Source organism: Pezoporus occidentalis, unplaced genomic scaffold (assembly GCF_034315485.1).
Source record: "Pezoporus occidentalis ecotype Australia unplaced genomic scaffold, CSIRO_AGI_Poc_V1 ctg202, whole genome shotgun sequence".
Lineage (NCBI taxonomy): Eukaryota > Metazoa > Chordata > Aves > Psittaciformes > Psittacidae > Pezoporus > Pezoporus occidentalis.
Window position 1 is genome coordinate 946,048 of NW_026913879.1, and position 25,738 is coordinate 971,785.

The following is a 25,738-nucleotide window of genomic DNA, read 5'->3' on the forward strand; positions in this document are numbered from 1 at the left end:
TCAAGGCCCTTTTAGTACAAAAAGGGTGCAGAAAGTTTATTAGACCACCTTTAGCTATAGGTAGAGCAGGGAAAAGAAGCCCAAACAAGGAAAGTAACACAGACCTGCCTACTGCAGCCCTAGCAAAGGAACCTACTGCAGGGAAGGCTTCACCTTATGCTGTGAAGAAACTGAAACCAGACAGAGAATGGACACAAGCAATGTGCTGATCTACTACCATCTACCTCTGAGGCCTCAGCTGAGCGATGTCCACCACACAGAAGACAAGCCCTTGTGACAAATCCCACTAGCTCAACAGAAATTGCTGTTAAATTAAAATAGCATGTCCAGATGCAAAGCAACTCAAAGCAAAGTTCGTTTTAAATGGCTCCTGACTACCTTAAGCTAAAACTCCAAGTAAAGCATTGCAAGCAAAACAATGGGAAGTGTACCTGTTTCATGAGTAACCTATTAAACCAGTGTGATTTGTTCAAGCTGAAGGAGAACTACTGGTGAAGAACCAATATGAACAGCAAGGGAAGAGGAACTGAGAAAAAACCCACAGAACAAGCTCAAGGAACCAAAGTTCTGCAGAACTGCCCAAAGCACACGGCAAGGGGTTTCCATCAGCTGCTCCCTCCCTAAACTGAACAGTCCCAATAGCAAAGCAAAAAGGAAAGGAGCGAGCGCACCAAAGAGGGAGGACCTGAAAGCCTGGGATGTTCTCCCATGGACAAGCAGAGGAACTGGAAGCCAGAGGAGCAACAGTGAATGGGAAAGCCACAAAACCCCACGTGTGAACATGCACCCAGGGATCTGAATGCCAGAGCCTTGCAGAAATGCATCTGCAAGAAGAACTGTGCTATCTTCTAGTCCTATTGGAACAAGAAGCAGACACTAAACAAGCTTCCTGGAAGCTGGGGCTCTCCATTCAGCCCACCACTGAAGAGCTCCATCCAAACACCACCACCATTTTTAGTTTTCCAAATAATCCTGGCCTTTACAAAGGAAAAGCAGGGAATTCCCTCCTCCATTTCTTCTCAGCAAGATCCTTCTCTCACCAGAGGAGTTAATGAATCTCCATTCACTGTTCCACCCTCCACTGGCCTCAGAGGAGGAACGAGCAGGCTGTTGATCCCCACCTTCCCACTGCTGCCAGCAATGACCACAAAATGACTTCACTGTGCCTGTGACAGTTGGTGACACTGACTCAGGCAGTGTTAGCGGCTCCCACGTGCCGGGTTTCAAAACATCTGCTCGTGTGAAGGCACCCTGCTGTTCACCAGCCCAACGAGCCGGACTGCTGCAGCGCAGCAAGAAGAAACTGCAGTGCAAGACAAAGCAGCTCAGCCCTACCTGGGCAACCCAGGTCCATTAGTGGCCAAGTCCTAAGCAAACTCCTCTGCAGAGGCAAGCACCAGGCAGGATGGAGCTGCACAGCAGGTACCGCTGTATGAACATGCTGCCCAGGGCTGGAGGTGGACACATCTTAGGACCTCGAGAGGATGGAGCTGGCTCAAACGGAGAACGTGGAAGAGCAAAAGGAGGGAATTGAAACATGCTTCAGGAAGAGATGCAGCTCAGCTGCTTAGGTTTAACAGACACACACAGACATAGAGTTTCTCATGGATAAAAAGAGATGCAGAGGTTAGACGAAGAGGGTAATGAGTTGTGCTCTCTTCCATCCAGCCCCGAATGATGCTTAACAGGAAAGCATAGGAAGCAAAGCACTTCACTACAGGAGTCATTCACATGGTCTCCCTGAGGACTCCTGGGCACAGCAGGATTTCCTATAGCCCTACATCACCTCTATTTTACTGTAGAAACCTCAGGAAATAACAAAAACTCACTGTGACTTCGCGAGGTTTGTGTGGAAATGTCTATTCCACCCTGCAAGGCTGTGCTAGAGCGACGGGAAGGTTTGATCCTTGCCTTTTGATCACTGATCCAGGCAGTTACTTCACGTGCTGCTTCTTAAGACATCTTTAATAAGAACTAATACGATTTCAGATCTGAAATTCAAAGGTAAGCTTGGCGTGCGTGTGAATCCCAACTGACTTTGTAGCAGCAGCTTCCTCCCTCTAGGGCGATTCCGCAGATTACTTCCAAACCAACTGTTAAGCTGCAGAAGAGTGGAAGTTGGAGATTTCTTTCCCATGATCTCCAGCATTAGCCTCATCCTGCAATAATTGGAGAGGAATTTGTAGGAAAGTATCAGGGCTCAGGATGGGAAAGAAAGGTTTAAATGAAGCTTCATTAAAGAAGGGAACAGCAAAGTGGTGACTGAAAAGACAAAGGGGTTTAGAACCACTATTGAACAACCATGGTTCTCCTGAACGAGCAAGTCCTGGACCTTGGACAAAAATGGACTGCAAGCTCGGTTCTTCATTTTGGGAAGGGTGCAAGGACAAACCTCCTGCATGGTTAACAGAGAGGAAGGAAAGGACCACGCTCGTCTTCATCAGGCTCAGCTCCTCTCGGCTCAGTTTTAGCAGCCAGCTTTACCCATCAGATGTGGGAGCCACCTTCTCCTGCAGTACACAAGACTTTAAGCTTAGAAATGAAGAGACTTCAACCCCCCAGAAAGTGTCATTCTGAAGTGCTCAACAGCCTTTAATTCATTATGAACCTAGAGGCAGAGGGAGAAAATATGCAAAAAATACATCACATCCTTTATCTAGGGGAGGGGGGAAAAAAATCATTATTTTTTTAGCACATAATCAGACACTTACAAATATATTTCACTGGAGGAAGGGGAGGAATGTGCATTTCCTCTTTCCTTTTCAACAGTCTGATGCACAGAGGCCATCAATACGGTCATTATAGAGGATCTGCACAAGTCATTCCTAAAGCAAAGAGAAGGATTGAAAAATCAACAAAAAGGGAGCACCCTTGCACCAAGGAAGGGCTCTCTACAGTTCCAGGGTCACGTTTCAACAGAATCTGAATATGGGGTGAGGAAACACACTTGGGTTTTTTACAATATAAATAGTTAGTTTTAAAAGGTACTACATATGAATACAGCAATGGTGCTATTGCAGTCAGGACTTCAACATGCAGAGGCAATTCCCCATTGCTCCCAACCACTCATCCCAGCCCACCCTTCCCCTCCCCACCTCCAAAACCAAATCCTCTGCTGCTTACAAACTCCCTTGCCATTGTTTTAACTATTTCTCTTGCGGCCTGGCGACATTGTGATTCCTTTATCCAAGCAGAGCTCTCCACTGCATCGTGTCATCACGGACAGGAACCAGCTCTGCAGCAGCAACACCCGAGGCTTGGAAGAACCTTGCCCAATTGGGAACCGTTCATTGGTCTCGGTTTGGTTTTATTCCTGGACACAGCTATTGCAAACATCCAAAAGTCAGGTACGCAAAGAGAACCCGCTTCAAACGGCTCACAAACCCCCCCACAGGAAAGAACCCATAGCAGAGGCAGGAAGAAACCAAGGGAACTCCAAGTCTCTTCTCAAGGGAGAGCAAAAACCAAAAGAAAATGTAAAGAAATGGCTTGATTCTATCTCCACTCCTTCACTAGGACAGTTTAATACTCATCAAGTCTCTTAGGATGCTAATCTAGCATCTGCCAGCCCACAAATCCTTCCCACTTATTCCCTTTAAGATCCAGCTCTAGCATTGTTTAAAACCCTCTCCACCGAGCACTGACCACCTTGCAAAGGGGCTTTAAATAAAACCAAAACATGGTAGTAACATTGTCTCTTTCTGCCCAGTAATTGCAGGGAATTAAGTGGAAAAGATGTGCAGCATTCTGGCTAGCTCTGCTCTGCCACGTCCCCGTCCCAACTCTGTGCTAGGGCTTCCTTTTTCTTTCCCTCTGAACTGACAGAGGTCCACCAAAGAGAGTGGAAGACTTTCCAGTGACTTCAGCAGGGTTTTGGCTCAGGCTCTTTTACAGAGCACTGCTCCATAACAGCTCTTTGACCGGAGGTGATTTTCAAGTGTTCAAGTGGGAGCTGCCCACTCAATACTTTAGGATCTGGTTTTGCCTTTAACGCTCGCTCAGTTCTCAGTGAACTGAGTCCAATCAAATGCAGAGTTTGCATTCCTCTTCCCCAGGAGTCATTCAAAGGCTCAGTCTTTACTTCAGGAAAGGAGGTCACACCAATCAAAGACATTTGGGGAATTTCTTCTTTAATAGAATAAAAGAAAACCCATACAAACACCTCCCAGGCTTCTGTCATGGAATGATTCTCACACTGTGAGGAGCACAACTCAAAAATAATAATAATAATAATAATAATAATAATTAAAAAATAAAATAAAAATTAGGAGACAAAGAAAAGAAAAAGGTTCCTATGGGAGACATGCCTACCAGAGAGCTAGAGCAACCCCTCGCTGCTCTAGCCTACTGCTGGGGAAGGGGGATGGCTCGTAAAGGAACTAACACAAGCAGCAGCAACAGAACACCTGCCAAAACGGAGTGGCATATTGGAACTGAAAGCCATGCTGATTTTTAACTAGAAAGCAACTGTGATGGCAAAGATGGGGCAGGAAGATGACAAGAATGACCAGAACTTGGCCATTTCTTCCCCCAAGTCCCTTCCCGGTGACAGGGTAGAAACACGCACATCTATCACAGGTCTTTAAGAGAACTAATGGTAAGAAACACCCCAGTGATGAAACATTTCTTTGCCCATCTTCCCCAGCTTACAAAGAGGATAGTGTTTCTTTACAAAAAGAAAAAGAACCCAGGACTGCCCAGGACATCTGCTCTTGCCCTCTCCCTCCCCGCTCTCTTTGTCACATTTCAGATGGGGGGAGAGGAGAGGATTTTGTTTCTGTTTTAAAGCCATAATCTAGAAAAATGTTTTTGTATTTCTTTCTCTTTTTTTTTGGAAACTTTTTGTTTTCCTATTTTTGATTTTTTTTTTTTAATAATGCTCATTCATAGAAAACTTCACAAAGGTGACATCTATGTACAGGAAACACAATTCCAAAGGCTGCTTCAGTAGTCAGTGTAATAGCACCTTGAAAGACAAAAGAGTTTGACATAGTGTAAAAAGTCACTCTGTTAAATGTTAACCCTTTCCAAGCCTCAGAAAAAGGAGTGAGTCCCAAAGGCCCCTTAGGACAAAGCTCTTTCAAAGTCTACAAGTGCTGTCTAAAGGTTTCTCAAGCTCCCTACTCCATTGGTCAGCATCGTCTGGCAAAGTAGAGGTAGTGTGCAGCCAGACCAGGGTTTCTTTGCAGTCCAAACCAAGAGCAGACAAAAGAGATTCACAGCAGGCTATTGCACAAGCTTGGTCTTCGATTCCACAGTTTCCTGGTTATTTATCCACAGACTTGAAAAGGGTTAATTGAATAACTTTTATTAAATGTGGTTAAAACATGTTGCTCTGAGTTCCTGGCTGATACTGTGTCTGCAAGAGGCTCTCCATAAAGGCCAAGTAATCTGGGTTTTGTCCGTATTCGTCTGGATTCCGTGAATTCCCCAGCCGGGGACGTTTGGCTGCTCTCACTTCATCTCCCGAAAACACATCTTCCTGAGGGGCCCCAGTGCTGAGGGACTGCAGGAGACACAGAAGTACAAGGGTTAGAGGCACAGCAGGAAAACAGGGAGAGAGCACGCCTGTGTCCCAGGACAACAGGGGCAGCAAGGTTTGCTTCAGAGTATTTCTGTAGAACAAGTGACCTCCAAAACATGCAAAACAGCTGAAATCACAAATTCTGGGCTTCTGAAACCAAACTGGAAAGAGAAACCTGCAAGTTGCCTTCTTTTTGTTTCACAGTATCTTCCACTTCAGCTCCTGCCTTGCCAATTCTCTGTTTACTCTTATCCTCCTCTGCCTCTTCAGGTTATTCACTCTTAGTAGAAGGCACAGAAGAAATTGGGGCTTCCCTAATGCCTTTAAAAACCAAAAGGCCCAAAGAGAGCATTTGGGGATCACTGCACAAATACTTGCTTCTGCTCATCCTGCTCTTCCACTCTCAAATGAGATGCATTTCTTGGTAGAAATTATTATCTCCTATTGCTTTGTTCCTTTGTTCTGCTGTACTACATTAAAACACTGTGAGTATCACGTCCACAGAGCATAGCTTAACACTCCTGGCAGCAGAAAGTACATGAGAAAAGCCTTAGCTTTCAATCAAGCTTGAAACTTCCTATTCACTTTCCAGCTTGCCTTCCTTTCTCTGGAACTGTTATAAAACCTAATGTCTCCACTGCAGAGATTATGTTTCTTTCCAAATCCTGCGTTTCAGGGCTCCAATCTGTTGTCTTTATTATTAGACAAGCTGAAATAAAATGGAACACTGTGCACATCTTAGAAATTAATTCTAAGGTGCTTCTTGGCCACCAGGAGTCTTTCAAGAATAACAAAGTAAATTATTAACCTCACCTCTCAGTCTCTGCCATGAGGTCCTACTGAGATAAGCAACCTCAAACTAGATGTAGAAGCCATCCAGAGCTATGCTACAGAAAACATGTTACAAGTACTCTGGGGTAAAACCCTTGAAGAGTTTATGAATGAGCATCCAAAGCTGCCTCCAAATTGTCACCAGTCCTTCCACACAACTGCCTCTCACCAGGCCATTTTTACCATGTGCATCTCACACTTCTGCCAGCGGCCAAGGATTCAAAGTGAATCACTGGTTTAACTTGGCACAGCAATTCAGACATTCCTAAGGGAAGGCTGGACCACCCTCTTGTCATCTTGTAAAAGACAGAAGCCGAGCTCCTTAGCACAGGTTAACTGTGGATCCATCCCTGTCCTGCAGCAGCTGACATGATGGACATTCAGAATGAAGACGAAAACTGTCTGTTTTCCATTTGTATAAAACCCAGTTTCATCATTTGTTTAGATGAGATGGCTTTAAAGGTTAAAGCACCAGGTTTGAAAACACCTGGCAAGTCTGAAACCAAGAAAGCTACGAAATAACTCCCTATTTTCTAGGCTCAATAATTTCACTGTATGCGGTTAAAGACAGCCTAATCTTTGAGATTAAGAGCTTTATAGGTAAGAGCTGTGTTCTGAATCTCCTGCTTGGTGAGAAATGGGGGTTTGGTGCCATGCTGCTAATCAGTTCTCCAGAAACCACTTAGCTATAGACCCATTCACCTCACTTCTGATGAAAGGCAGTATTCAGCCAGAATGGCAGTCCATAAAACTAAATTCATATGGTGTAAAGTGATCCGAGCATAATCTTTTAACCAGAGAAAACAAAACTCGGCCCTGAACATGCAAAAGGGAAAATCATTTAAACGCTTCTCAAGCATTTTCAAAGCTTTCTTCTACTCTATTTGGTGAATGACAAGTGGTTTTACAGCCACAGCAACTGGAGGCTGCTTTCACCTAATGTCTAAAATATGCTCAGAAAACGTGACCGAGGACGGCAAGCCACGGCCACTTTACTGCTTCTGTTACTCTGATACTCACCAGGCGAGACTTCACTCTCTTGGGAAGCTCTTCCTCCAAGGTGTAGATATCACCACGCTTAACCATTAGCTGGGAGCCGTCTTCAAACTCAACCTGTAGAGTAGGCAGAGGATGAAGTAAGAACTTGGCGTCCACATTTACTGTACTCAAACAGTCCATTCCCAGACAATGACAGTCCCTTCATGGGAATACCAAGGAAGCATCAGGGGCCAGCTCCCATGGATGATTCCCTGGCTCCTGGCAGTGCATGTCTCTAGGACTGCTGTAGAAAGAGCATCCCTAAGCTGTGTTAAGGATGCTTTCATCTCAAACAAAGCATTTTCACATGTCACAAGGAAACAACTCCAGCTACTAAAATCCACTTGTATTTTAACAAGAAATAGAAAGCCAGGTACAAAAAACCAGTGGTGACTCCTCACATCAAACCTTTTTGCTAAGCACTGATTATCTCATGAATTATGCATCTGATCTTCCAGCAATGTTTATTCATGAAATCGTGCACCTAAAAATGTTAAAACTATTAAAAGTTTTTAAGAGATTATGATTTCCTTTGCTCAAGAATGACTACACTCTTCTGGCTAATGGAGGAGGACAAACACCACAGTTTAATATGGGATGTCAGGTTCAGAACAGACCAATTCATAAAGAAGAAAGCATCTGTGCTCTGAACAACTCCTCCTGCCCTGCCCAGGTCTTGCAGCTCCTCAGTTGTGCAAGCTCAGTGTGCAGCAAACAGCAGCTGGAGAAACCATGCAGGTGGGAGAACAGGCTTGGAAAGGTGAGCTCTGTTGAGCCAGTTTCAGATGCTACTGGTCCCATTTTTAAACCATAAACCCACTCTGGTTTTACCAGAGCAGAGTCAGAAGGGAGCTGAGGCAGACTGCTGTCTGCGGTTCTTCTACACCAGCTCAGCTCCTAGTAGAAAGGCAGGATTTGATACTGAAGGCAGTGCCATCTTCAACTATCACAGAGTGCCTCACCTTGTTTCAGTTCTAAATTACTGATATGGGCTAGACCACTGTTATGAGCACACATCAGAGCAAGTTACAACTTACTTCAGAGTAAGGCTGTTCCTGTGTTTTTAAATATAATCCTATTCCAGAACAGCCAAGAGAGATGTATTGAAAAAGTACCTACACAGGGAACTAATGTGGAAAGCTACTCAGGCTATTTTCCCCATGGATAAGAGCTTTACTTAAAGCTCACTGTGTGATTTGAAAACCACAGACGACTCATGCATATTTTTCTGTCATCTGGCACTATCTGTGGAATAGCCTATTTCAAATTATTGTACCTTCAAGAAATCAATGACAATTTCCTGTGCTGTGATTAAACTGGAAAGCATGCATAACAATAGATCTTCATGGAACCATATATTGTACTTATTCATAACCAGGGTCACCTTAGATCACATCTTCTCTCAAGCAGTTGACATCCATTGTACACACCAAAAAGACCATTAACTGTCAACATGGATTATTATGCTCTTTGCACACAGATATTAAACACTGTGTAAAAAGGATAGAAACCAGAACCCATTTTAAACAAATAAAAGATACGGGATTTCCTTTGCCTTTTGTCCAGAGGCACTGGACAAAAAAAACCTCTTAAGATAACATTAATTTACAAATTTCAACATATATTTTTCAAGATTATGTGCACAAAGTCTACTTTCCAAATCTATAATTTTCAATGCCTTGGTACCGTTTAAAAAGGATTTAATCAAATGAAGAGGACAAGAAGAAGAGGAGAAAAGACAACATCTCAGTGTTGGTCACCAGAAGTTGGAGCTGCTACTGTGTGCCATAGCTTTTGGTTCCATTGTACCACGCGGTATGTAAGTCCTGGGTTATAGTCTTAATTTATTAGTGTTCTTGCTGCTGTCATTATTATCATTCCCAGAAGCCCTACTGCTAGACACCATCTAAACACACAACTAAAAAGCTCAGTCTTTGTCTCAAAGTATATGTACCCTGCATGTAGGATAAGAGGTGACTGGTGGATATAGGCAGGCAGTACAAGAAACCAGAGAGCCAGCGCTGGTCACTATCAAGCTTCACACAAGCATGCAAATGCCTCTCTGGGAATGCAACACGTGGGTTCTCTCCCATACTCACCTGGTAAATCTGGCTGATCTGGGCTGCAATAAATTTGGCCTTATAGACAATTCCATCTGTCCACTGCAGTTGAACCAACTCACCCTCTGGAGGGGGTCCCAGTTGGACGCAGTCTCTGCTCTAAAGACACAGGGTGAAAGAGGTCAGCCAACAAAGCTCAAGAACTAGGCAAAGCTCATGAAAGTTGCTACATAACACTACAGAGGGTTGGAACTAGATGAGATTAAGGTCCTTTCCAATCCAAACCATCCTATGGTTCTATATCCACAAAACGAAGCAGGGTAACCTGCTCTGTTTCACATGGTGAATCAAAAGCACAATCAGGAAAAGAATGTATGAGTTGACAAGTCAGCCCCTTCTAGACATCCCTTCTATTAAGTGAATTCCCTGTTTTGAACCACAAGTGCTTACAAACAATCTGCTTCCCCCATGAATCACGCTTGTCAGTTGAAAAATAAGAGCTTATTCAACCACAAAACAAAGATGCAACTTAAAACAAACATTGCTTTCTGTTAAGTCATCTGCATATAGCAAAATCACATCTTTGTGATGGAACAAAAACCATGAAATGAGAATGTCATAAACAAGAAGAACAGTAACGAAGAGCAGTATGAGGTTTTCTATGCAAGCAGCAACTTCACTTTTCAATTTTACGGGGTTTTTTTAAGTTTTACTTCATTGTTCCACCCCAAAGCACAGAGAAGAGGAATGCACACACTGCACTTTGTACTCATTTGGAATAGTCTCCACAGAGAGCTGCTTACAATAATGCTTTCTGGGTAAACGTTGTCACTGTATGAGCCATCGTCAAAGTTTACTTCATAGAAAGTCTGTGTGGTCATGCCAATCACTTTACATCTGTAGTAGAGTCCATTCCGGTTCTTTGTGATCACAGTCTGCCCGAGAGTCACCTCCCTTCGAAACGGGATCTGTGGGATAGAGAATAGAGAATCATTTGTCATTTGCAATCATAAAAGCTGCAGCAAAAATATGGGTGCAGGGAAACTGCTCTACAATCAACCCAGCAACCACCAAAAACCAAGCCCCGACCCAACGGACATACGTTCTGGTTAGCTGCTTTGTGTTTGAAGCAGGTAATGGACACAACATAGGGCCAGTCATCCGGCTCCATGGGCACGCCGGCTGCGTGCGCGCAGGTGACATGGAAGGAGGTGGAGCAGTGCTCGTAGGAGCACTGGATGCAGGCACCAGACACTTTCTTCATCCGTTTCCGACAGTACACACATTTCTGCAAGGAAACACAGGTCAGGGTTATGCCAGCAGCAAGCAGCAGCTTCAACACAATGTATGGCACTGTCACCCTACATGGCAGAAGTCTGTAACGTTCCCCTCTCCATGACCTCTCATTCACTATCACACGCTTGAGATGAACAGGCATTTTACTTGTTAGAATGAACAGCCCACATAAATAAGATCCTGAGGGATATTATATGCCCACGAACCTGACTATGCAGCCATGTAATTTATCTGTTACAAAGAAAGGGTTTCCACATACCAGGAGGAAAGAAGAAACTGACTCTTAGTGCCCATTTCCAGATGAGCATCTCCAAAGCACACCACGCTGGCTTGCACCAGCCACTGCCCTCAGGACTGACCCCTGCTTCCCCCCAGTCCATGCACTCACCTAAACATAAATGTGCTATAAACATACTGGGATACTATGAATAACAGGCTCTTTTTCTTTCTGCAGCATCTGAGATTAAACAGAATCTTTCTTCCCCTCTTCATGGCCTCTCATTCACCTCGCTCCCATTAAAGCGGTGCTCAAAGTATGCAACATTACACAATACATGACCTAAATTTTAAGATCCATATGAATTGCTGCATCCCATAGGATCAGAAATATAACATAAGCTGCCTGAGATCACACAATAAGCCAATACAACCCCCAGAAATACAAGGTCACTCTGCTTCTAGATCTGAGCTATCTTTAAAATGTACCTTCAAAAATAAGAGTACCACACTATCAACTGTGCAGTGAATTAAAATAAGAATGACCACATTTCAGTGTTAGGTTTTATGTTACCATAGCAAAGAGCCAAAGCCAAGACAAATAAAAGACCATTTCTTCTCCAAAAAGGATTTCTCTTCCTTGAAAGCAAAATATGCTAAAGAAAGGGGGATGGATTCCTCTCTATTTCTGTGCAGTGTCCCCCCTCCCTGACCGGGGTCTGCCCCACAGGTATCTGAACTGAATCAAATTCACTTCCTGTGAATTAACTGAAGTCACTAAGTTTACACCAAAGATTCATTTGGCTTTTTTACTTACACTAACAAAAGGCAGGAAATTCAAAGGCAGAGCCCCAGTGTTGCCAGAGCGTGGGGTTTAGTATTTAATAAGCTGTGCCTTTATCGCTCTGTAAACCCTCTTCAAAACCCAGATAAGCACCACAGCAAAGTGCACAGCAGGAACACGGCACTGAAAGCAAGTCAATAGCAATGAGATCTCATTATTAAACTGTCAATACCTAATTCTCCTGCCGGCAGGGACAACTGCTGATCTACAGTGTGCTCAATACTGCCTCACAAGGGAACATTAACCCTCCAGTATCAGGAATCTGCCTTTACTGATGCAAACAGGATTCTTCCAAGCCAAAAGAATTAGCACGCGTCTCATGACACCCGAGTGGCAAGAAAAACTCCTTATACAGGCAAAAGAGCTACACCAACAGAATATTCCCAGCAAATATGATCAAAAGATAAGGACCAGTGTGAGCTACAGTGAGACTGAACTGCGGAAGAGGGTGGAAGGGGTGAAGAAGTCCTGATCCTTGGCAGTGTTCAAGGCCAGGTTGGATGGGGCTTAGAGCAAGCTGCTCCAGTGGAAGGTGTCCCTGCCTGTGGCAGGGAGTTGGGACTGGATGAGCTTTAAGCTCCCTTCCAACACAAACCAGTCTGGGATTCTATAAAGATGCAGAAGAGGGAGAAGGCATGGACAGAAGCACCAGTGCCATGGGAAGGCAGCATGTGTAGATTTAGAGCCATTTACTATGGGAGAAGAGGTAGCAGGAAGAGAGAAGGCTGAAAGCACAGGAGACAAATCTCCAGGAGAAACGCACAGCAGAGAGTCGGGTCATAGCTGAGAGTAAGAAATGGGCTGTCTCCTGCCTGATGAGCACTGCAATTCATTTACCCCACTGAGGAATGACAGCTCATTATTCCAAATTTCCACGCCATAAATAATTTACACGCCCCGGCCCGGAATCCACCATTCATCAGGGAGCATGGAAACGGCATTCGTTAAAATGAAGCCATACCCACGTATGGACTGAAAACTCTGTGTTTGAAAGGGGAGGCCTGGCCCACACTCAAGGAACAGGAGGTACCTTTAGAGATCACTGCAACTCCCTGTCACAGTCACTTAAAACCAGACATATTTAAAACCATAGAAAAATAATCAAGGCAACCCCCACCCCTCTTTCCTCCATTGTCTCCATCCCTTCACTTCAGCTGTCCTCAACCTCCCCATCATTCCTTCCCTCCTTTTCCATCTTTTCAGATAATTCCTTCCCTCCTTTTCCATCTTTTCAGCACAGGCCATCTCTCCAATTTCATCTCATTCTGCAGCATCTCTGTCACTGCCAAAGCATCAGGTCCTGCACCACCACCACCTTTTAGTCACCTTCAATTTATCTTCCTAAAGGCAGCTGCACACCTCCACATCAGACACCCCCCAACTCCTCCATGGACTCCTCTTCATGCTCCAAGAATTCCTATCAGGAATGCCAAAACTCTCCACAACAGCAGCGTGTTTCTCTGCACAATCTTAACCAATTTGGATTTCCTCTGTACTTCTCCACACACCACCCCAGTGCTGCTACTGGAAGCATCACTGCCTTTGCATTCTGCCATCCAAATGCATTTTACTTTATCTAACCTCAGAACTCTAAAACCCATTTCGGTTTTTGCTTGAGATAATTTATTTGCTTTCTTCCACTTTGTATGTGGTGACACCACCAACAAACGGCTTTCAACAGACATTGCTGGTGCACGCACACATGTTGTAATGGTGCTCACAACTGAAGACCAGCACAGAGAGGAAAGGTTTCTGTAATCAGACTAAACACAACAGGACTCGCCTACTGATGCTCTCGAACACAGAGTAATTAGACTGAAAGTCTACTTTTTACATCCCTACAGCTGAGCCAGCTGGGGCACAAGACATTTTACTCACTAACATGCTGACAGAAACTCAAGACCAAGACCTGAACTTGAGGCTGCCTGTAAATCACATCAGTAGAGTGTGTAAGTCAAGGTACTTCAAATAAAAACTCTCCACCTTTCCCCCAAGACATGAAGATAACAGGAGGTGCAAATGGAACACAATGAAAAGAAATGAAAAAACTGAAGCTTTACTTCAGGAATGAAACAGAAAGATGTGGAGCAGGGCTGTGCATGGCATAGCCAACGCTCCAGAGCACAGTGAAGCCACAGAGTCTTATGTCCATTAATACTGCCCTAGCTTTATAGGGCTGTAAGGCAGCCACAGAAGAGTTAAAGAATTAAGTCATGTTTCCTTATGAGGCTCCATTAAGCAATACAAGTGAGTCTTGTGTAAAAGGATTTTTAAGTTCATCGTTACAAGTGCTTGTAATGAAGAGGATGCATGCTGGAAATGTCAGATGATCCATAAAGAAGCACTGCTGCAAGAGTTATCCCTCTCACATCCCACTGCTCTGTCACTCCACCTGAATAATGAATGCTTTTTACATTCACATTTGTGTACAAAACCCATTTGCACAACAGAGAAATAACTCTAGAAGCAGAGAGAGATTCTTCCTAATGTCTCATCCAGGCCCTGCCTGGGCTGCCTGTGCTAAATAGCTGCACAGTTAACAAATACATCAATGCTAACCAACGTATCACTGCTCCATCACCTTCCTGTACCACAGTCCCAACCAACACCCAGCTGACTTCTGTACAAAAAAAAAGGCACCAAAAGCACAATTTATTTTGCAATAACACACTGTAGTGATGGGCCATTAACTAACGTTAAGATTAATTGCTCTGAGCTAATGCATCATCCATTACTAATCTCTCAGATGAGGCTATACAACTAAATAACAAATTGTAGCTGGACTTGGATTAAAACCTTTGCAGAGACTCCCCTTGCAGTCATGGTCAAAAAGAAATGTTTATTCATTTCTAAAAGATATTTCTTGATAGAAAATGAGAAATGTTGTAAAGAAAGACAAATCAAACTACAGATGAACAAGGGAGCAACACATCAGCTTCTTCCCAGTTATCACAACCCTTCACACTCCCACTATGCAGTACTTTCAAGAAATGAAGCTTTCAGGTAGTTTAGACATGACTGCCATGTAGGTAAGTATCCTAGGCTCTGCCCAGCAAAACAGCACACTCCTAGAGAGGAAAGGGTAATCACAACCTGTTTGTGTGCCAAAGCACTGAGACAGTACCTCAGAAGACATCCAAATGATTCAGCTTCCTGGTGCACTTGCTGGAAATGAGAGAACATCACCTCCAATCTTGACTACTTTATGACCTCACATAATGTTGAGCTGTCTACTTAAAACCTTTTTCTTTTGGGCTCTTGCTCACACTCTCTGCAGACAGAAGACACCTACCAGTTTCCATCTCTGCTCTGGAATAGCACTAATATCCACAGGATGACGCTCTATTACATTGAGAAAACGGGCCTCAGGGACAGCAATAGCACAGATTATATGGACCCACCTGGAAAAAAAAAAAGTGAAGGGACAAATCAGAGTCTAGCATTATTTGAATTAAATACTCAAGAGGGTATTTAACATTTCTCTGACTCCCTTAGCATCAAGGCATATTTATGGTGGTTGGCAGCCTTGGCAACATTACCAACTGATTGTTAATCATGGTTGCACACAGTAAATGCCTCCGAACAACAGGGATCCACCTTCTTATGCATCTGATCTTGCATGAAACTAAACATTCTCTGAAGAGACTTTTCTCTGAGAAATAACCAAATTCAACAAGTGCTCAGAGCCACTCTGCTATTGAGAAGTCTGGTGCACAGTGGAAGACAGAGTTAGCCAAGCTCATCCTGCCAAGTCAGTGAGTAGCAGCTGCCTCCATAAAGCCAAAGCTAACTGCTACACTGAGCATCAAGGCCAAATTCACAGCATGACAAGATTAGAAACAGAAGTATGCAGTATGAAAGGAAAAACTTACCGCCCATCAGTGGTCATCTGAAGAGCTCCTCCCCTGAGATTACACAGGCAACACTCCTGTAGGAATAAAACTCCTTCAGAACTGGACCAAAAGCCTCTGCTACACTGTATGTCTATCCCAGATAATGGCACAAAGGCAAACTGTACCCCCCCACTCCCCATCTCTGTCCCGAGAGGATGGACACTCACCGCTGCCCATGCATTGGCTGAGCACCGTGAGCAAGACCAACTTTCATTCACCAAGTCTGGACGTATTCCGTAACAGCCTGAAAGAAACCAAGTTACAGCCTTCAGAGTTGGGCCAAAACAGCTGTAGAATTGACCTGCTGACTTTTCAATTCAGAAACATCTTTGGAATCAGGTGTAGCATTTAAATCACTACATTTAAGTCTAAGCGCAGGAAAAAAGGCATAAGGAAAGTCATCTTTGGGAAGCGGGGAAGAATTTGGCACCAGCAGGTTTAAAACTGAACAAACAGAAAACCACACACAGGTAACCCTCAGCATTTTTCCCCCCTCTTGTGTAAGAGCTACAACAGCAGTACTTTGACCCCAAAGGGAAGATCTGGGCTCAGGAGTGATGCTGCTACTGCTGGAATGCACTCACGCACTAAGACAGATAAGACCAGTGAATTTTAGCCTGTCTGAAGCAGTCATCTTTGCTAAGTGGTATTACTGCAAAGAAATTAAATACATGCACTTCACGTATTTAACAGTATTTAAACTAATTTCTAGTTATATTAAATGTTAGAAACATCTGACTTTACAGAGCATTTATTACTGTAAAATGCAAGCATCAAATCCTCCTACATACTTCTCTGCAGCACCAAAATAGGAAAGTGGTATTATACCCCTGATAAAGGCAGGGAAGCAAGACAAAGAAAAGCCCTTAAAATGCTGGAGAAGGCACTGAGGTTTGCCACTGAAGACAATGGGGGAAAGACACAAAAATAGTTTTGAAGATGTGGATCTACACAATTCCCATGAGCTCACAAAGTGAGTGGAGAACTAAACATATCACAAATTGCTGGCCAGCATCCTAAGTACCACAAAGCTCAGCCCACGGCCTGTACCTATCCTAACAAAACCATAATATTTCAGGGGGGAACAAGTATCAAATGACTGAATTCAACTCACACGGAGTTACTCAGAAAGCACCTGAGTACTTTATGTACCAAGAACCTGATACATAAAAATCATCCACTTAACCAGATAAACATTACATCCAAAAAAGTCAATAATATAGATCCCCAGCTGCTTGCTGCGTCTGAAGTCTCTTTTCATCATATGGTGAATCAAGAAAGCGGATTCAACTCTGCCTCATTATGGACTTGCCAACACCTTAGAAGTCCAGAAACCTCCACAAATCTTTCTTCTCTGCCCGTCCTTGCTCCCGGTGTGACCCAGCACAGCTGGGTGAGAGCAATTCTTCGGAACAAGCAGGCTGCCAACTGGTTTTACAGCATGCTGCCAGCTTAACCACAACACACCTCAACACTGCAACCCTGTAATAAAAGCAAATGGATTCTCTGCAGCAAAGTCAAAGGGATATTGCAGTCTAGAAGTACAAACAGCGACAAGGAAGCAACAAGACACTGGAGACTACATCAGACTAGATTTAACTTCTGTCCTGTCCTCACGGTAGAGCACAGGCAAAACAGAAAGCTAAATTCCTCTGCACCCTGCCTGAGACTGCAGATGAACACCTTGCCCACACTCCTCTGTCCCTGAAGAGAATTTGGCCACTGAAACCATATGGATAGACTGGACTATTGAAAATGTGCGTGTACACGATGCAGCATCTCTGTTTGGATCACTACAGAAACTGCAATTTGTGCAGTGAAAGCAGCCATTGTCCTCATGCTCATTCTGCATCACCTGAGCCAGAAGTGACCCCAATCACCAATGCAGTACAGAAGTAACAGTTGCATTCTAGCTCTCCACAAGCAACAGTCATGCCAAGCTGCACGGTGACCCACAGACTACAAAATGGGAACAACGATAGTAATTCCTGCTGATGCAAGTCAAATAGGAACCCCCATCTGTCAGGATCAAACAGCTGAATCACTATTCAGTGACAGGTATAGCAAGAATGTCAAGAAGGAATTCAAATCTAGGCAACATACAAAGAAACTTGTTTCTCAATGCCCAAAAGGCTTTGGTGAAGAAGGAAACACTCACTAGCATGAACCTGCAGGCAGCATTTGGCACAGGATATCAAGGGACTGGTTCCATCTTCTCCAATATAGGAATTTGAAGGAAGCGGCTCCGTGTTTTCTCCACTTGAGGTAAAGCACATCTCCGGGATCAGAGGCTTGGTCTTCTGTCCACACTTGGAAAGGTGGACGAAAGAGGAGGTCTCTGCTGCAGAGACCGGGACAGCTTCTTTATCCATCTGTAAGGACTTCAAGAGAAAACATCATCAGATGGAATCGCCTCTTTCCTGGTCACAGTTGGAATTTTAACATCTGAGCACCCCCTCGCAAAGTGCACCAATAACAAACTTGAATCCTGTTTTGTCATGCACACCCCCAGCCCTGCCTTTTCCTTCCCTCTACTCCTTAGGCCTGCACTGGGATCTGTGGTTTATTCTGAAAGCTCAAAGAAGCATCAGAGTAAGGAGAAGCCTTCCTTGGTTTTCTTCTGTGAAAATGGGAATTCCTAAACTGCAGCTGGAAACACCAACGAACACAAAAAGAGGAACCTATCAATAAAAGCAAGACCTTCCCTTCACCTCTCCCATCCTTTTGCCATCCTTCCCTACTCTTCCCACCAGGATTTCTCCTGAAGGGCACTTCAAGGTTTCTGGTAGGAGACCCAAGTTAAAAGCAACAGATTAAACCAGGCCAGCTGTACCCAGCTTTCTCACAACCATCATACAACATCCAGTAATCAGAACAGGTGTTTTATTTTCAGTCTGTGTAATAAATCACGGGATTTTAAGGGGGGGGAGGAGTGGGTTCTGCTTTTCTCAGGAAAAGCTTCCAAGACATATATATATATATATATATATGCATCTAAAGCACGTATTCCTAGTGGACAGACAAAGCCAGATCTGGCTCTATAAGCAGGCAAGAACAAATCAGTACACAACTGAACAAATAAGTCGTTCATCTGATAGATTTTGCCTTTGTGCTCATAACATATCCCAAAGCATCTTGGTAGTTTCTAAGAAATGATGTGCTTACTGAGGAAGTTTGTATTTTGTTGCTTGTTTGCATATATTCAGAAGTCTGGGAGATGGAAACAAGAGTGATCACATGCCTGACATGGCATCTTTTCTCTGCATCAAACAGTGGGTGCAGTGCAAAGCTCTTTAAATGGGAGTTAAAAAATGAAAGCAGGGAAAGGCAGAGAAGCCAGGGAAGAGAATAACAAAGGCTCCATCCACTGCCTCAGCCAAATCCAAACACACTCCTTTGGGTCTGATTTCATTATTCTAGAGGGGTGCACCATAACTTAGCCAGTCCCCACCACGCAGCATCCACCACGGCCACGGCCACCTGAGCAGCATCAGGAATTACCTGGTTATAGGGGTAAAAGAGGGTACAGACAGCACAGTATGGCTCGCTCAGGGCAGCGGCTGCATTGAATTTTCTTTCAGCTAGGAAATTAGGTACTTTATTCTTCCACTGGAGGGCAATTAAGGACTTCAAAGCCTCCGGGTCACTCATATCTTCCTCTCCAGAAAATGGAAATGTTTCTAGAAAATAAAAATAAGGATCATGGACAGTCAGCAGATGCAAACCAGTGCGGAGACAGGAGAGACAACATGCAGCAAGATAGGGTCAAACAGCTCATGTGTTGACAACACACAGAGTGCAATAAAGAGCATTCAACTCATCCATGTGTATGCCTCAAATACTTCCCTAAACTGATATAATCTCCACTTTACGGGGAAGGTAGGCAAGAGAGAGACACTGATGACCCAATGGAACCAGCCACGAGGAAGAAGAAGGAAGAGAATCCAGATTTAACGCCTTCACAACTCTCCACTTTCTGGCTGTAGAAACCTACTACATCATTTTAATGAAGCCAAGTTCAAAATGTGTGATTCAAGTGCAAGGAAATCCTCCTTTCTTTTCTCCAGCTGGGAGCTGCATTCCCTGGAAGACACAAATGCAGCTCCCAATTCCCACCAGTCAGCAGCAAGTCTGTTTCCACCTTCCCAAAGTGCACCCCATACCTGTTTCTGCAAACACAGATCTTGGCTATGAGATACCCTGGGTTCAAGTTTTCATTTTACTTTCCTGCAGCTGCTTCAGAGCTACTTCCATCAGTTCACCCCACTAAGCCTCTGATCTGTATCCACCACCAGTCCTCTCCGGCCAGAGCTCTGATAGCTACCACTTGTGCTAATTACTTTGCCAATTCTCTGTTTCTACAAAACCTTTAAAAGGCCTTTGGCATTTTATGATGAAACTTCCACAGAATCCATTCGTGTCAGTTTGGGGGTCCACGTTTCCTGCCATTGCTTATTAAGGAATTGTGAATCATTACAAGTATTCAAGAAATGCTCCACCCAAGATAAACGTAAATCACTCCTTGCACTGTTCATCTGCAAAGGTTCCAAAAGATCAGCTTTGGCCAAGGCAACTCAAAACATCTTAGTGCAACATTATCCCCAGAGCTCAGCACATTAAACCAAAGAGTTCACTGCTTCACTGCTCACTAGTGGAAGCATGTAGTTAGTGTTCTGCTCTCAACAAGTCTGAGGCTCCTCCTCACTCCTACCTCCCTCTTAAGATTTTCAGGCTCTGAGGTTATCAGAAAGGAGAAAAGGAACTTGTAGTAAAAACCAAACCACATGTTAGCCAAGGCACATCAGGAGACAGGGAAGGATTTATGATACCTGTGAAATCAATGGAACTGACAGCCTAATCCAGAGTGACAGACAGAGAGAAAAAGGAAATGACTGTTGTGGGTTATCATCACCTTCCCTCATTCCAGGATGGATTCTAGGTGACACAGTGCTCAGGATGGCTCCTACATTTCAAGCAAATTACATGCAAGTAGAAAAGTCTAACAATCTGTCTCAACTGAATCTTAGTGCAGCATGTGCATTCCCTTCATTTCCATGCTCACTCTTCCTTGCTGCAGCCTCCAGCTCATCCTTCTACCTTAGTCCTGAAAAAGCACAGAGTGAAGAAAGCTGCTGCTATTCCCAGGCTGGGAAGGGAAGAACGTATTTGATCAGATTTTGCCCAACAGTGCTGTAAATCAGCCCTCAAGAAATGCCAGCTTCCACAGAAAGCTGCTCCTGAGTCAGGCAGCAAGGTCCCTGTACACCACCATCCAACAAGTCAGAACAGGGAAAAGGATCTTTCTAATGAGGATCCTCCAGCACAAAGTTTGCTGCAAGCGCTCACACCAGAACAGGGTAGCTAGTCTCAACTCCCTTTCACTGCCTCACATTCCACATATGCAAGACACCAAATGTAGCATCCTTGGTAAGGAAATGGAGTTAAGCATGTACAGAATAGCTCCTTCCTACACAAAGTCTCTCCAAAATCAACGGCCATATTCTCTGAAGGCAAATGAACAAGAAAGGTGTCCCTCTGAATGTGAAGTGGTAAGTACCTTGAAGGCAGGGACTGACAGATACACCTTCACGTACCTGCCCCAGCATGCAACAGCCTCTTACTGGGACCTTCTCAATATTCTGAGTACTTTATAATGTAGGCCAGACCCAGAAGTGGTAAATTACATCACACAACCACTTCATCCAGACTGCTGGGGCATTCTAAGTGACTGGAATGTGGGAAAAATAAAACCAGGGATGTGCAGTTAAGCACCAACTTTCTAATTCCCATTTCTGAATCTGCCAAGAAAAGTTGGACCCCAACATTCACATCAATTAAAAAGCCAACCAGAAGTTAGAATTCACTTTCCCTGATATACCTACGAGCAGACCTAACTTCCACCACCCTAGGAGGTGAACAGACCTCATTTTAATGCAATATCCAAGAAGGAGCTTTTACTTTAAGACGTTATTTTCTCTGAACTTTTTTTTTCCTTTTTGCCCAAAATACTGCCTCATTCTGCAGCCAGCAGAATCTTTTTCTTGGAAGAAAAAGCAAAATCATCTTCTTGAGAGAAAAAAGGGGTAGGAAGTGAGAAGGGACACCTCCCGTGGATGCAGCTTCCAACTGGGTTATCAAAATGGGAACATGCTGCATTTTCTACCAGTTAAGTGTAACACAAAACATTTCAGGCCATCCAGTTCTGTTAACGGCTTCAGCACTTTTTCAGCTCAGACAAGACACTGGAGCATTCAACGTGCAATGAACATTCCTGTGCACTCACCCTCATCGCTCGAGGTCTCCTGTTTAACCACCGACAGTGGGGAGCGGGTTGGGGGTTTGCCCAGGGGATGACGACGACTCTTCTTTATCTCCATCTTCATTTTTGAGAAAGCAGAAGCAGTCTGTAACAAACCAGAACACGCTCGATGGGAACCCCAGAACATCTTGGCAAGCAAAGGAGAGAACAGGACAGCAGAGTCTGTATCCTTGTCAGAAAAGGCTCTTGAATTTACACAGCAAACTGCTCACCGCCTTTGGCTGCGATCAATAAAGCCTTGTGAGCCAATTATTGTGGTAGATAAAGCCAATGCTATCTCTTGAGATGTCACGTAAAGGTAAACTACAGTGTTGCTTAAAATCAGAGCGGCCTCCCACCAGCTTCAAGGCTGCCAATTCCATTAGCTTATGAAGTCTGATCAATCACATCAACAGAGAGGAACTGTAGCACAAGAATGATGTACAGAGTGCACAGGACCAGAAGCATTTAACCAGAACATTACAGTGTGCTTCCTGACAAGCACAGTCACACTGTGCTGTACCCACTGCCCCTGTAACAGCGAGCACTTTAAGTACTGCAGTCTAATCACAGGGCTCACAGTCTGCTTGGTGCAAGGCACTGACTGCATCACAGGTGAGTTCCCTTGCATTAGGAATTGACAGTGCCACGTGCTTTGCTTCACAAACATGAGGACAAGCAGCAGGGCTGCAGCATTAAGAATGAAATCCAAGAACATTCCATGTTAGACAGGAGTGAGCAGAAATGAAGGTACTTACAGCAGCACAGCAAAGCAGTTTTTGCCTCTCAAATCTGCAGCCATTATGTCTTTGAAACAGTGACATGAAAGGTAGGCTCTGTGCCATGCTGGTAAGGCAGAGCACATCTCTCCCTGCCCCCACAAATCCTAACTGCTTTGCCATTCCATTGGCTCTTTCAGCAGCATCATTCAGGAAAACAAGAGCTACATCACATTGCTCTGACTTGCTGCTAAGTCCTAAGCATTTTCCTCCTTCCTATTTTGGAAACTGTCTTCAGGCAAGTACTTCCCAAGGAAAAGAGATGCCCGAGACAGATTACGTGTCATGAACTGTGTTGTCCACGGAAAAGTTTTCTGCCAACTTTCCCAGTGCTAGATCTCATGATGGAAAAGATCCCTAGGCAACACCACGTAGCAGGCCAGCACTCGGAGGCATAAGGCTCATGCTGGAGAATTACAAAGCACATCAGCTGAGGAAGTCAAAAACAATGGAGAAGAATTATTAAAAGTTTGGTGCAATCAAAGTTCCCCTGGGGACTGTTTGGTTTTACCACTCTCAAGAATTCAATGCTCTGCAGCAGCAGAGGTCTCCTGCCTTTTGCTTGAGATGATCATTTCAGTAGTATCTGTACTATTGTAGCACAAAAATTGATTCTCTATCCTTTGCAGACAATAACAAGTTTGATTTATCAGCTAGCATCAATGCAACAATGGACTGAACAGTGAGAAAATAACCCATCTCTTCCACTAAAAGCACTCTGGCTCACCAACACAACATCATTCCACTGGAGGCTCAAGCACAAGTCATCCTCTCCTTCCAAGTTTGGTCCTCGAGTGGCTGCTTAAAACCAGCAAATCTTATTGCCACCTCCTTGCCCACACGTACCTGTAAATCACCGACTTCTGCAGCAACCTCTCTATTTTCTGCTTCTGCATTCTCCTCCTCCTTCCCAGAGATTTCCATAGGGACTTCCGGCTCCTGCCAACTCGGACTCTTCTGTGTGGCAAACTGCTCGAAGGCCTGCTGGCAGGACATGCGCTCCTTGTCAAACACCACCTTTTTGGTCCGTGGAACCACGTAAAGCATGGGAATGATCGGCCGAGGTTTAAAGTCATCTTCCTCAACTGGTGCCTCCAAGGGCTGGATGATGTTGAGGGGAGTTGGGGACAAGCTCTTCCCTGCTGCGGTCGAGGTGGGCACTGCTGGGGGCACTGGTGGCCGTGCTGTCGAGGCCTCACCCTCTGCCAGCGCCTGCCGGGCTGCAGGAGGTGGTGGCAGCGGTGGCTGCTGCTGCAGCGGAGCAGGAGGTGCTTGTAGATGGTGCTGGTGTTGGTGGAAAAGGTGCTTCCTCTTCCTCTCCCCTTTCACCTTTGGAGGACGAGCCTTCACTTTGCCGTCACCTGTTCCAAGACAAAGGCAACGTTTAGCTTCATACACCAACAGCTCCAGGCTTTTGGTACTTTTCTCCCTTCATCAAAAAGCTCCAGCTCTGGGCTAACAGATTCCATCCTGGTGTTATTGCTCCTTTCAAACAAGGCAGACTGAAACCTGGAGACAAACTCTGCTGTACTTCAGCGCTGACTTAGACAAGTCCCCTTTAGGAAGACAAGACCTGTGTCATTTCTGTGGAATCTCTGACTGGAGCGGAGCTGCCTGAAGGGAAAAGATCTAAACCCATAAGAAACCCTTAAGAAGCCGAAACCCACATAGCCCTCACTCTGTATTTCAAGTTTTCTGCCTCAGCAGTCCCCAAAATGGGGTGCACAAAACCCTCCAAGGGGCTGCAGGAGGAAAATATTTTTCACCCATTAATAAAATAAAACAAAATGTATTTCTGAAATAGTGTTTATTTCATCTTTCCCTCATCCTTTCTTTTAATCTCTATTTTTGTGCATGTTTTATAACAGACATAAGAGATGAGCACAGGAATAGCTATAAATAACAACTCTATTATAATGATATCTAAAAGTCTAAATACTAAATAAGAACAGAAAGAAAAATAGATCTCCATGTATGAGGAGGTGTGCTCCAAAGTTTTTGGCTGATAAGGGGGCACACGCTGTTCTAGTCACCAGTTTGTTCCAGTGTCTGAGCCACCCCCATTTCCTCCTCCCTCTATGTGCAAGCGCAGCTCTTATCTGAGCATTACTGCGTGTCGATGCATTCACCAGCCTTAGGAAATGGGGAATTGAACAAAGATACCTGAATCATTATTACCAAAAGATTTCCACTGTAAGGTCTTTTTAAAAGATGCCTTTAAAGCACAACTCAAGTACAGCATTGAGCTAAGCTTATTACAGACACAGTGCCAGCGGTGGTTACCGAGATATCCTTTCCAGCACCCTTGTTTGTCCTTGTTTCTCCGAGCTTACTGTCATTCATCTTATCTGCATAGCACTGCAGGTCTCTTACATGGCTGTAACAACAGAAACACTTCTTGAACAGATAAGACTTCTCGGTGTTTTTACCAGAGGCAGTAATGACCCATAAAAGCCTTTCCTGCCTACCTTCCCAATATAAATCTGTTAAAGGACCCCTATACACTGATTTTACAGCAGTAATTAGAATTCCTACCGGCCACTGAGCGAAGTTAGGGCAGGAAATGCCTTCACATCTCACCTTATTCCATCTAGAATGATGGATGCTCCCTCTGCCCAACACTTCCCTCACTTCATGAATGAAGTTATCAATTCACTCAAAGGGAAGCGAATAATAGATGTTCCACAGACAGATGCCAGTGCTTAATTTATTTCATAAGAGATTGGTTTTCACCCACAGATGCTACGACTAGATGAGACTTCTGCAAAAGGTCATTTTCCCTCCAACAGGGTGGGGAGGAAAACTGCTGATGATAAAAGACCACTAACCCTAATCATGACCAACTCCAACCTACTGAGACTCCTCCAGTAAGGACTAGCCAAACCAGTGAACAGAAAACCAGACAAAGCATCACATATGATGAGGCAGCTGCAAGAGAAAGGGCTTGAAAAGAGAAGGT

General features: G+C 44.3%; 1 protein-coding gene across 2 annotated transcripts in view; it reads right to left on the reverse strand.

Annotated features, from left to right (window-relative positions):
- Positions 1–3,280: 3,280 nt before the first annotated feature.
- The window catches only part of KDM4B (lysine demethylase 4B), a 64,218-nt gene continuing 41,760 nt past the window's right edge, over positions 3,281–25,738 (reverse strand). For both annotated transcript variants that reach the window (XM_062618740.1, XM_062618739.1), the window contains 12 exons: positions 23,626–24,140; positions 21,986–22,106; positions 19,204–19,382; positions 17,861–18,083; positions 15,870–15,946; positions 15,682–15,737; positions 15,102–15,210; positions 10,556–10,741; positions 10,257–10,421; positions 9,493–9,612; positions 7,376–7,468; positions 3,281–5,506 (listed from right to left, as the gene is read on the reverse strand). In XM_062618740.1, the coding sequence (XP_062474724.1) occupies positions 5,321–5,506; positions 7,376–7,468; positions 9,493–9,612; positions 10,257–10,421; positions 10,556–10,741; positions 15,102–15,210; positions 15,682–15,737; positions 15,870–15,946; positions 17,861–18,083; positions 19,204–19,382; positions 21,986–22,106; positions 23,626–24,140 (2,030 nt within the window). In that variant the 3' untranslated portion in view covers positions 3,281–5,320. The remainder of the gene's footprint in view (positions 5,507–7,375; positions 7,469–9,492; positions 9,613–10,256; positions 10,422–10,555; positions 10,742–15,101; positions 15,211–15,681; positions 15,738–15,869; positions 15,947–17,860; positions 18,084–19,203; positions 19,383–21,985; positions 22,107–23,625; positions 24,141–25,738) is intronic.